The following is a 13103-nucleotide window of genomic DNA, read 5'->3' as shown; positions in this document are numbered from 1 at the left end:
TATATATCAGATTTATTTGAATAAGTAACCATTTGCATCTGTATTTGTTTAAATAACTTAATACATATGTAACAGATTTATGTAACTTGTATCTTATAATTTTTTTTTATCTTGACTCTTTTTAAGCAAACTTTTATTTCTTAAAGGGTAATTTGGTCTTGAGGAAGAAATGTTTGCTTTGATAATTGATATAATCTCATGGCCCATACGGGCTGTTTTAGAACTGTTTTGCCATTCATATGCGTGCATACGCATATGAATGGCAAATAGATAATTGATATAATTTCATGGCCCATACGGGCTGTTTTAGAACTGTTCAATGGAGATAATAGATAGAACTGTTTTGCCATTCATATGCGTGCATACGCATATGAATGGCAAATGGATAATTGATATAATCTCATGGCCCATACGGGCTGTTTTAGAACTGTTTTGCCATTCATATGCGTGCATACGCACGCATATGAATGGCAAAACAGTTCTATCTATTATCTCCATTGACAGCAAAGTCCCACCTCTGTAAGTATAGGAAGTTTAATTGCTAAGTGATGATGATACAATGTCACACCATAAATGCTGATTCAAATGATAATTCAATTTAATGTCATAATAATAATTTTAGATAGTGCCATTTTCGTAAAATAGCACATAAAGGCCGCTTCGCTGTGATAAAATTAGGGAAAAGAGAATTAAGCAAATGATCTAGCAAAACGAATGCGTTTTATTTTATTTTATTCTAAAGATCATCCCACTCTCACTGTTTTTAACTGCTGGTGGAAGAGTATGCCACGTGTCTTGCAACAGCAAAGGCACGCTCGCTAAATTTAGTACTCTGGTTACGAGTTGATAAGATCACTTTACCCATGGTAGTTGTAGTCGAAGCATACAACGTCTATAAGCCAATTCGGCTCTCTTAGATACTATGGAGTCGCATTTAAAAGAGTTTGTAGTCTACCCTTTCGATGACAGTGATTTTATGGGCACTGGAAATCAAGAGCAGGGAAAGAGAAATAAAAGACCATGGATTTATCAAATGTAAATGCTTTATTCACAATAAATATCGATTAAATACAAGTAGATTTATTTACAACATTGAATCACAAGTGTTCCTTTTTACGAATATACATTACGAAGGGATTTTACACACTTGAAAACTACACCTGAAAAATAAGCGCATACAAAATTAAACTAGTATTATAATGCAGAAGACGTCGATTCTAAAAATCCTCCACACTGATCTACTCAACATAAGGATATGAGTAGAAAATGTAACAGTCTTCAGTAAAGGTAAGCACCAATATTAATCAATTTCGACCCATTTCTGCATTCCTTCTTTCCCTACAGATATACCTCCGTAAGTGGAACCCTTCACTCGTTGATTCTATTCATTACAGATAGGTCTTGCAATATGTAATATGTCCAACTCCTAAAGGACCTTCACTATCGAGTCGGTCCGATTGTAAGTATCAAACTGAAGAATTACCTTATTTAAATGGCAAGAGAACAAACTTTAAACACAAAGTCGAACTTTCCAAACTTCACACACTCAGTGGAACCTCGGCTTGCAAACAAATCCTAACTAAAGAATGTTTTGGATTAAAAACAGAGAATTATTGGCAGAAAGAGATCTCGGAGAGATCAAGGCGGAAGAACTGGAACATTCATTTTAGTTAAGGTTAAGAATTTTTATACAACTAAATCCAAGATTTTACTGTTTTTAATTTCCATTTAATATTAACTCTGCGAAATTAATTTCTGATGATCGAGTCAGAGATTACTTTTGTAGAGTTCTGAAATGTGTTTAGTAAAACTTACACTTTAAATATAGCGTGAAAAGAATGAGCATCTTTCTAACAAACATTAATGAGACCAAATAATATAAATTCCATGGAACTACAAGTTCAGAAACTACATGAAAAATATCTTAAAGTTAAACATTTAGTTACAAAATACTGTTCATTAATAAAAGTAAAATGAATCAATACACTACATATTTCCGTAACCCATTCACTTAAGCCGTGACCAAACGACTATTATTAATAACTACCGCAATTTTTTAAACATAACTTAGATTTAAAATATAATGGAATTATACATTTTGGGCACTTACAAGGAAAAACAAAAAATTTAAAATATGGATATATGTAGTACTTTTATATTTACATTGTGTCTAATTACAATGTAAAACTCTGCATATTTTCCCATATAGCTCCCTTGATTAGGGGAAGATTAAGCATATTTTTATTTGTATGTATGAGACAATCAACACAACATTGCGCAATAGATGACTTATTTATTTATTATTATTAATAATAAAATATGGTCTTATGATACATAAACACAAATATATCCATTCAATATTAATCTCAGGTCTAGTATTATCCTAAGCGTTTGAAAATATAAATCAAGTTGGCAGAGAGAGCTTTGAACCTAGAAGTTATGGCTCAGAGTCCGCGACATTAAACCACAGTCGGAATCTAACTAGCCATTTCAAAAGGGGATTTATTAAAAATTATTTAGAAAATTAAGACATATTGAGAGCAGCTATAATTTTGATAACACATTTAATTACCCTTACTAGGAATCATGAATCTAAAGGAAAGAATAGATGAGAAGCTACCCTCTTTGAAGAGTTGAGATTGTTGACTTTATGTATTCCCCGCAACTTGCCCGGACTAATAATTAAAAAAGGAAAGCTTTCTGTATTCATTCATACAAATGTTAATGCCTTTGGAATGTATCACCCTACTCTGGAGACAAAATGTATGAAAACAGTTGCCATAAATCATAACAGGAAACATATTACACTTTTCAAATAAGAACTAACTCCCAAACACTCCGTAAACAGACAAAAAAAAATACAAATATAGAATAAATATACGACAGTGAAATTTATTCTGGACACAATCCGTTGCATTTTTAAAATATTTATATTTAATTTACCATTTCATTAAATATATTTTTACAGTGGTAGTCTCAGTATGATCTAATATATGTTATGTTCAACAAATCCACATTTACTTCCTAAAAACTAGCAGCAAAATAATAATAATAAAATAAATGACTAATTTGTTTCCCGAATATTTGACTTTTTTTGTTTACAACGTACGTACCTACAGATATGAAACACATTGTTATTTTAGTATTAAACATATCCCGCATTTTACATCATCAATATCATGAATGCCTATATATAATTGGAAAAGAAGAAATAATTTTAAAATGTTGGAATATGGAAATATATGTTTTTTAAGCAACAAATAATTTTAAAAACATAAGATTTTCCAGAACTGTTTTCACTAGTAAACTAGAGTATGTATTTATGAGAGATAAATACAAAGGTAATTTTATTTGCTGGCATTGTTTCACCATAATTGTATGTATCTAAAGATACAAAATGGTAAATTTAATTAAAAAAAATTACCTTGAATAAGTCAGATGTAAAAGAAAAAAATTGTATCCATATGTAATGTTAAAACAAGGAGTCAGTGTGAATAAATTAGGCAGTGAATCCCAAAGAGAGATAGCCAAAATTACAAAATGATGAATTTTATAAATATAAAATTAGTTGAACCATACAACAAAATGTAAGATAAAATGACTATCATTCGGTTAATAGCGTAAAAATTACATAAAGTTTCTACTACACACATTCAAAAGTTGTTCAAGTCTTCAATCAACTCGAGAAATAGTTGATTATCAAAATTCACCCTGAATCACTCTTATCAATGAAGCAATTCTTTTGAATAATGAATAACACGCAAACATGTATGAACATACTAAATTTCCATAAACATCGATAACAAAACAAATGCTTATTAAATGCAAAGAGCTTAACTAAGGTTAACAGGACACCTTGCTGACTCAGGGCGATTATTGTTTCGGCTGAAAAAAAATTAAATCAATATTAGGAATAATTTTTAAATTGTCTAACTGTATTAAACATGAAAAAGCCTAGAAGTCATAATCATATTTAAGATTATTTTACGCTTTTATTATAAAAACAAAATTCATATTAAAAGAAATCAAACAGCCAAAAAAACATATTAGCCTTTCCTTCCAGATGATATGTATATACTACAATTCGACTCCAATTACGAGACTATCGATATAAAATATAATAGATACATACAAAATATGTACAATAGATGGTGTACAAAATACGTATCACCGTTGCACATGGAAGTTTTTAGCACCATAAAGGAAAGGTTAACAAAGAAGTAGGCGTTCTACCTGCGTATGTTCAGCGGAGGGGGGCGCAGGTGGCTGGGCAGGGCGCACGGAGCCCTGCGTGGCCTGGCGCTGCAGTGCCGCTGCCGACACCTGCGACAGGATCACCTGCGTGTGCGCTCCCCCTCCCGCCACCATCCCGGCCCCCGCCTGCCCGGAGCTCCCTGCCGCGCGCATCTGGCCCATATTGCCGCCTACCACCTGCAGATGCCGACAACACCATTTAATGTCCGCTTAATAAAAGCTTTCCTTATCCTACCATAGATGGCTATTGTAAACTCGCGCATATTGTGTTTTCGCATACAAGTTTGATCAATATATCTAGAAGTTTTGAAAATTTGAGCAGTGTGGTTGTCAATTATGGGTAGAATTGGTGAATGTTAAGTAATCACTTCCAGCCTCAGACGGAGCCTAGAATTGGTGAATGTTAAGTAATCACTGCCAGCCTCAGACGGTCGTAAGCCCTGTAAACGCCCATAGACTTCCATATTCTTTAACCATTAAAACCATTTACACAACCAGGTACACAGTTTAATGGGAAACCAAATAAAGTAACAAATGTGAAAGTACGGCTTAAACATACTAAGGTATGATTTTTTTTCTTTTTCCGCACATTTTAGGATCAAAACCATTGAATTACCTCTAATAGTTTACCTTCTAAACATTATTTAAAATGTTGACATTATTTTTTGATGACCTGTGTTAGTTGGAAGATATTTTCATTTGCAAGTCTTCTAGATCCGATAAAAAGTGGCAAACAAATAGAGGGATTATAACCTGGATAGTTGGACGAGGTAGGACTCTGGCGTTGGGCTGAGGAATCTGCCGGGCCATCATGATCTGCTGCATGGTGACCGAGGTCTTGTGGGCCCCCTGGGCCGCCGCACCGGCCCCGCTTGCCTGCACTATCACCTGCGTCCCGCCGCCCACCTGATCAAACAGTGACAGCCATATACAGACCATTCAGCTTTTTGTGCTCCCTCTGTGACCGTTTAATACTTATTGATAATAAAACATGGAATTAAAATTCATATATGGGGGATTTCGATCCTCCTGTTCGAGCCAGCTACATAGGTTAACCATAAGAGTGAAAAATAAGTAATATTATTTTGACGTCCCTGAGATTATTTTATTATTTTTATTTATTTAATATAGTTACAAAAGTTTATTTTTTAATAATTTTCTGGACGTTTCTACTTTTACAATCTTAAAATTAATAACGCAGTTCTCTCCAATAAAGAGACTAAGCTCTTGTGCTTGGAGAGGGACTTACACTTATAATTTTTTATCTGTAGGAAGGTTATTGAAGTACTTGGCTCAAAATTTTTAAAGTTCTATTTATGTATTTATTGATTTGGCGTTTAATTTGTAGAACTCCATTTTAATTTATGTATTAATTATAAATCAAACACAGATTTTTTGAGTCTACTAAGTTGTATTATTGTTAAAAAAATACAACTTAGTAGACTCAAAAAATCTGTGTTTGATTTATAATTAATACATATATTTAAAGTTCTGTTGGAATTGTTTGGTATCGAACCCAAAACTGTGCGGTAGCCAAACACGCTAACCATTTCACTTCACTTTCCTTAAATTGCATTAACAATTTACAATATTTTAAAACTGGTTAATGAATGCGGAGACAAACCTGGGCCAGCTGGGTGACCTTGGAGCCCTTGCGTTGCGCGAAGGCCAGCTGGTGCTGGAGCTGCATCTGCCTCGGCACGGGCACCTTGAGGGGAGCCCCCGGCTTGCCTCCCCCCGCCCCGCTGGCCACCACACTGCCCTTGGTCGACACCCCGCTGCTTCCCGCCACTCCCTGGAAATTAATCAATTATATCTACCTATACATCAACTGTAAAATGTACTCGCTTAAACCTAGTGAAATCACAACATTTTAAGTGTGTGTTGTTATTCTCAAAATGTTGTGAATATTTTTTTCTTCTTCTTCTTCTACTTGTTGTAGGCCTTGTGGTCTGTTTTTAAGAGGGATTAGCCTCCTGTGATGTCGATTCATCTCTTTGGTGGTCTGCCCAGAGTCGCCAGAGTTGGTCGTACAATGCAATGTGGGGGAGTCTAGATCGTTCCATTCTCCTCACATGTGCATACCATTGTCTGCTTTGTTGCCTTCCCACCTAACGACATCTTCGATCTCGCATATTGCCCTTATTAAGGGAAATTCCCTTAATATTTTATTATTATTTTTAAACCCTCACCTGCACCCGATGGTGCATAGGGCACTGACTTTGTCATTTTAATTTGATATATAATAAGAACACATAATCAAATAGATGTTTAAAAATATATTTTGTTGTATGATTAAATTTAAAAATAGTTTTGCATATCAAACCTGCAGTTGTTGTTGGGTAAATATCTGCGCAACCGGTTGAATGCCTGCCGATGCTTTATGTTGAGCCAACACGTGTTGTCGCTTCAAGATAGCATTGATATCGGTGGACGTCATGGTCCGTGCTATAGCCTGTTTGCCCACCGCCTAAACAAACCAATTCTCAATTCAAGTCATATTACACGAAGACAGCTAAAAGATGAATAACTTCAACCACGGGTACTTTCGCTCAGGAATATCAGATTTAATATACTATCCCGAAAAGGGCATTTTATTACATATTTGTATTACAATTCAATTTGTCATTTTTTTTTCTAAAATTTATTCATATTCAATACAGAATTTAAGTATGTTGGCAGACATATTACTCACTACTGTAAGTTTGCGTGTTTTTAATGAGTTAGTTAACACTTTGGTTACAAAGACTTTTGGGGTTACTATGCTAGAAATACCACAGTTAAAATATAAATAATTCAACAGTAAAAAGGGTTTGATAATTTATAAACACTCTGTGTCATTGTTTTATCTACAGTCCAACAAATATCTCTAGGAGTTTAGCTAACTAAATGTATGCAGCATTATAAAAAAAGGACTAAAAAGCAGAGGCGTGCATTCTAGATAGGCAGAAAAGCAGTGCCTATCCTGTATTACTCGCGTTCCATATAGAAACACGACCAGCGCCTACTATGCCTTATCCTTACCCAACCCTACTGCCAACCCTGATTAAAAACTCTGTGCACGCCACTGCTAACAAGTAAATGCTGCTCGCTTAATGTACACCGCCTTTTTACACCGTGTGCGTAACACTGAGAATCAAATGACTCCCGACATAATTGACAAAAACCGTAACATACTTTTAAAAATGTATCCGATACATTTATAAATCATAATGTCAAATACGACGGATCCGGTATTTCTTGCTAGGGTACCCAAAACCAATATATCGGATTTTGGTAACCAAAGGATTGATGTCACTCATGTCAGTTTCCGGTCCCAGTACTAAATAGTTGGAACAGGGTCCACAAACTTCACAATGACAGAACCGTATACAAAACATAGACGTCAAGTCAAGGTGAAACACGCAAATAAAAAGTAAATTAATGTCACAATATGCATTGTTAAAATTTTGGTGGGAATTTTAGTATTTGTGTCTCCCTTATTTATTTGCTAAAAAATAAAATCGAAAAATGCCATTGATTTATTGAAAGATAACAAGTGAGGAATAGCAAATTCTGAAAATTTATTAACATATTGCGAGACAATGTTACTTTGAGCCACCCCAGTTTACTTCGTGCCACATAAAAAGTATTTTGTGTAGTTTGACACATTAAAGATAAAATAAATAACAAGTTAATACAGTGGAACCTCTCATAACGTGCAAAAAAATATGATAAAGTTGCTCCCTTAAAGAGCAACATTTTGCATAACGAGTTGCAAGGAAAGGGCAAGTACATTTTTCATGACATTCACTAGTGCGGCAAAAATGTTTCACTTAACCTGTTAACCGGGCGGGACGCATAAATACGTCAAACGTAAACAATATCGGGTACGGGTAGGATATATGAATACGTCCTTGAAATATATGTTTATTATATTATTTATATGATCGCTTATTTTTCGAACAACAAAGGCATTAGTCATCCATACATGTCTCGACATGAATTTAAGACACAATCAGTGAATCAGTATTCGCGCCCGTTACAAGTTGCATAATTGGACAGCGGACCGCCCGGTTAACAGGTTAACGAAAGTTTCACTTAACGAGTAAGATGCTGGAACGAATTATGCTGTTATGAGAGGTTCTACTGTACATGCGTAGCATAATATTTAGAAGTGGAGTAAAGCAAAGAATGTGCAGTGGGACCGTAGAAATGATGCATTCATTCTGGGCTCGCCGCGAGCCGGGCACTCCCCTTGTAGTCAACCAGAACACACTTAGAAAGACTCTCGGCACGGCACAACTTGCAACCTGTACCGGACTGAGAGCTTCCTGAGTGTATTCCGGTATAGCGCGCTAGCATATAACTCACAGTAGTGAAGTTTGCAATAACCTGTGCAGTGATCTGGGGACGCTGTTGTACGGTCGCCTTGGGGACCTGCTGCTGCTGCTGCAGCACCTTCATCTGCTTTATGAAGGTCTGCTGCTGTATCTGCAGCTGAGTACGATAAGCTGTCCCGGTTGCGGCAACTGCACCTGAAGCATAACAAAAAAAAATCACAAATTGAAATATCAGAGAAGATTGAGGAATTTTTGGGACTTCTCCCTCCAGTTTTGTTTTTCAACCTAATAATATTATACATACATTTTTCTTCCGAAAACTTTGTTCACCTTAGTGGTATAGCGATTAGTGCATTTGGTTACTATGATGAAAGTCTCGGGTGCAATTCCCATGAGGTGTCAAAATAAGTTTAAGTGAATTTTCATTCTTATATTTATTGGATTGTATTAATATTGTATAATATAATATAATATTGTTCACCCGCTTTCACATAAGCAATGATAACACCATGTTGATATGCACCATTGAGTCTGGATGAGACTTAGAGGAAAAAAAAAAACGAACTAACAACTGCAGTCGAAGGCAAAGAGAATGACAAACCACTCTATTATTGCATACATTCTCATATATGCCATATCTGCTCATATGTGCTGTATATTCAATTTTAAAATTGAAAAAATTTCGAATCACCTAACAAAGATAGTGTTCCTTTATTGAAAGAATGCGACTGATTCGTTATTCAATCACATGTGGTAAGGAGCGATGGCAATTTCCAAAAGAAAATGATGATTTTAGATTTTAGACAGTATATGAGGATATGCGAAAAATATTTTTTATGGACTTACGTACAGTAAATTATGTACGGTAACTGGTCAAACTTTTATCAGACATGTAGAATATAATCATACAGCTGTATGATATCAATGTATATTGAGAATGTCGTTGCAATAATTAAGTAGCAAAAGTGAAATAATTACCTTTGGGAACAACAGAGGCAACCTGCTGGGGAGCCACCACGATCCTCTGTGTCCTGTGCAGCGGGTCCTGCTGCACGAGGCGGTGGTGTGGCGCGCGCCCGATGGAGAGCGCGGTGATGGCGGGTGTGGGCGCCAAGGCGGGCGCGGTGGGCGCGACCGCGGGAGTCGCAGCGGGCGGCGCGGGCGGCGGGGAGGGCGCCGCGCCCGCGCCCTGCAGCCGCGCCACGCCCAGCGCCTGCACCTGCGCCTGCTCCGCGGGCGCCGCCGCCGCCCCGGCCGCCGGGACCACCTTCTGCTTCTCCTTGGCGATCCTCTCCGCCCGCCGAGTGGCTATCTCCATAGGGCCGGGCGGAGACTCGTAGTTGACCCCGTACTCGCTCAACACCGCCGCGTGCTTCGGATTCTTCATCGTCGGATCGTCGTATCTCCTCTTCGGCGTAGCGGTCTTCTTGTTCAGTATGTTCTTCATAGTATCGTACCGCGCTTGGATGGACTGCGTAAAGGATACATTATTGTCTTGTTCGAACAATTGGGAAGTGCGCATCGGCCGACCGCCTTTGGTGGTCGTTTTACAAACGCCTTTAGTTTTCTTCTGTTTTTTCAGGTTAGCATCGTACACGCCTTCTTCTCTGGGCAAGATGACAGTCTCGTACCTGTTTCTACACTGTCTAGGAGATCTGTATATTCGAGACGTGTTGTTCACCAAGTCTGATACCAAGTCCCAGTTAGGTATGTGCGCCGGAGACAGTATGACGAGGCTCAAGGGCAGTCCCTGCGACTTGACCGCTTGAAGTAACGCCATATCTTCGGTAATCATCCACTCTGGAACAGTTTCCGGTTCGACATGCGGCCGAGGTGACGGTTTGACCCCCGGAGCTGGTACCGGAGGCCTTACGATCCCTCTGTACTTTTGAAGTTTCAAATCCCTTCGCATTTTTAACAAGGCCGGGGTAGGTCTCTCGAAAAGAGAGCGCGGGGCGTAAACCGATTCCTCTTTTCGAATCTTGAGTGGCCGCCTTCCATCCGGACTGTGACCAGTATCAATCCTCTGTCTCTTGTTCTCTCTTTTAATGAATACTGGCGGTAATTGCGTCTCCGACATGATATTACAATCGTATAAGTAACCCATCGACACATCAATATAGACATCGTCTTCTCCTTGCGGAGGAGTTGGCGGACACCACATCTGAAAGTGGAATGAATAATAAGCACCATAAATAATTTTTCCAAGTGGAAAACTACAAATATAACTTGTTATGTAAAAACTAATAAAGAGGCTACTAACCGGCATTCGCTCTCGGCCATCTTGAGAAAGCCAAACCTATAAAGAAAATGATCTTACTATTTAATTTGGAATAAAAAATTATTTTATTTTATCGTCCTTATTTCTACGTAAAATTTAAGTACACAGGGGTCTTGTGCGAGGATGTGCCAATGTAATTTTTTCTTAATTTAAGAGTCCAATGCGTATTTTAAAAATCAATGCATACTTAATTCCGTGCTTAAAGAATTTCTCAGAGGTGTTTTTACAACCTTCATAACATTTATATTTGATGTAAATGTTATGAACCGTAATCAGCAGCTCTAGACAGTGAGTAGTATATAGTACTATGTAGGTAGGCAGCCTTGGCTGGTGTGCCTTTATCTCGGACAATGTATTTTGTCTGCGATTTCCTTTATTTGAAAAGGACTCGAGTGGTTTTTAAACTAACCGACTAAAGTTAAGTGGAGAACTAAGCTTGGCATTCCAATTTGAAACTACTCACTCCACTGGAACATATTTTGTTTTCAATTACAAAATTTAAATATGAATTGCATATTTGTAACTTTAATTTCAATAAACATTATACTGTGCATGAAAACATAGCATGAAAATATTAAATGTATAATGTAAATTTTCTCTTACAAACATAAATATGTGTATACATCGCTCACTCCTTTCAAGAACGTCATAAATCAAAAATTGACAATTTTCAGTTGTGCATGTTTTCAAAATGCCCAGAAAATGTACTATATCCCAGCAAAAGCGGCATATTTTTAACTTAATATTTACCCGCCACAGGGCAGAAAGTGTTGTTTTTGCATTTTGAAGAAAAGGTATTGTTTAATTATTTTTGTAAATATACTAAATATTTTTCAAATGGAGAAAAAACCTTCAGGTTTTACCTAAAAAGATCTGTTGCATAGTAAAAAGTTCGATACGTGGATTGATATTTATTTTTGATATATTGTGTTATATTTTCATAATTTAAAAACGAGAAATCAAGTTTTTTGATTTATGACGTTCTTGAAAGGAGTGAGCGACATGTACATTTTGCCGGGAAAGGGTCAGTATTATAATGTAATGTTTACATTTATTTATTTTTTGAGTACTTATCATTAAAGTATTATGTATGCCTCAAACAGCACAGTTTTAATAAGGTTTTTATTTTGGCAAACGTAATGTAAGAAAATAAAATTCTTTTTACACCCTAAATGACTGTGTCTATGTAGGAATTGATTGAGCATGTGTCATATTACTTAGATCTCTCCTGGCTGATGTTTCCGAGAAAATTTCTTATCCACTTTTATAATTTCTTATCTCACTGTAAATTACTACCGAAATTCACTGCTTTTATTAATTCCTAAAAAAAATAATACTTTTGGAATATATGGAAAGTGTGAAATGCTCATTCTGACGACTTATGGCACTTTGTTATTCAAAATCTCATTTACATATTTTTTAGTGTAAAGACTGGACTCAAAAAACACAAATTCAGAACATAGAATTCGATTATTAAAATTGGTCCTACGTTAAATTGGCATTTTAATAACTTTCTTTCAAAATACATGGCCCTAAGGAAGTGAGTAATGGGAATAACCGTATTTTTTGCTATAGTCCCTCGTAAAAAAAATCTTTTCATATTTTCAATTTCAAATTGAAAAAACTTTTCCTGTTTTGTATTGTAATTTTACTCCTATCAACTTTGACAATGAGTTGTTTTTTCTACACTGATAAATTTTTTCTTCTATTACAGACAACAGCTAATGAAACTATAATCTATGGATTGCCCTTAATTCATATTATATATTAGTTATATTTTTTTCTTCAGAATACAGTCAAAGCTCATTAGAATTCTTAAGTAATTCTATTTTTTTAAGGAATTTTCGCCCCCTACAATGTTTCCATACAAAATTTTACATAATTTGAAAAAAAGGTCGATATTAAAAAGGCATAATTGGTCATTTACTAATTACGGGCACTGAGGATTTGCATGGTACAAACTGTTAGTTGAGGTAGCCGGTGAATTTGACAATTCACCCGTCAACTATTTTAGTTATCATTTTGCTTTGATTTTTTATTAACAAAATTTTATTTTGAATTTCAGGCAAAATATTGTTTCAAATTATGAATGTTTAGTATGAAAACAGTTTTAGAGGGACAAGAATTGTGGCAAAACTGTAAAACGAACAAGGTTTTAGTGTAGTTGTTGGCGATGGTTGGTGTAGAGTATAATGTATGGATGTGTGGATGGACAAGGGAATCGGGAAATGAGAGTGATCATCCTT

General features: G+C 36.1%; 1 protein-coding gene across 2 annotated transcripts in view; it reads right to left on the bottom strand.

The window, feature by feature from the left end:
* Nucleotides 1-1025: 1025 nt before the first annotated feature.
* LOC148301798 (chromatin remodeling protein domino-like) overlaps nt 1026-13103 on the bottom strand; it is a 29149-nt gene continuing 17071 nt past the window's right edge. For both annotated transcript variants that reach the window (XM_088272668.1, XM_088272669.1), the window contains 8 exons: nt 10840-10875; nt 9555-10740; nt 8629-8771; nt 6581-6724; nt 5879-6049; nt 5008-5160; nt 4234-4431; nt 1026-3885 (listed from right to left, as the gene is read on the bottom strand). In XM_088272668.1, the coding sequence (XP_088128794.1) occupies nt 3874-3885; nt 4234-4431; nt 5008-5160; nt 5879-6049; nt 6581-6724; nt 8629-8771; nt 9555-10740; nt 10840-10875 (2043 nt within the window). In that variant the 3' untranslated portion in view covers nt 1026-3873. The remainder of the gene's footprint in view (nt 3886-4233; nt 4432-5007; nt 5161-5878; nt 6050-6580; nt 6725-8628; nt 8772-9554; nt 10741-10839; nt 10876-13103) is intronic.

The sequence above is a fragment of the Brachycentrus maculatus genome, unplaced genomic scaffold (assembly GCF_059751285.1).
Source record: "Brachycentrus maculatus isolate JH-2025_06_01 unplaced genomic scaffold, ASM5975128v1 h1tg000514l, whole genome shotgun sequence".
Classification (NCBI taxonomy): domain Eukaryota; kingdom Metazoa; phylum Arthropoda; class Insecta; order Trichoptera; family Brachycentridae; genus Brachycentrus; species Brachycentrus maculatus.
Note: the sequence above shows the minus strand (reverse complement) of the source record. Positions and strands in the feature narration are given on the sequence as shown.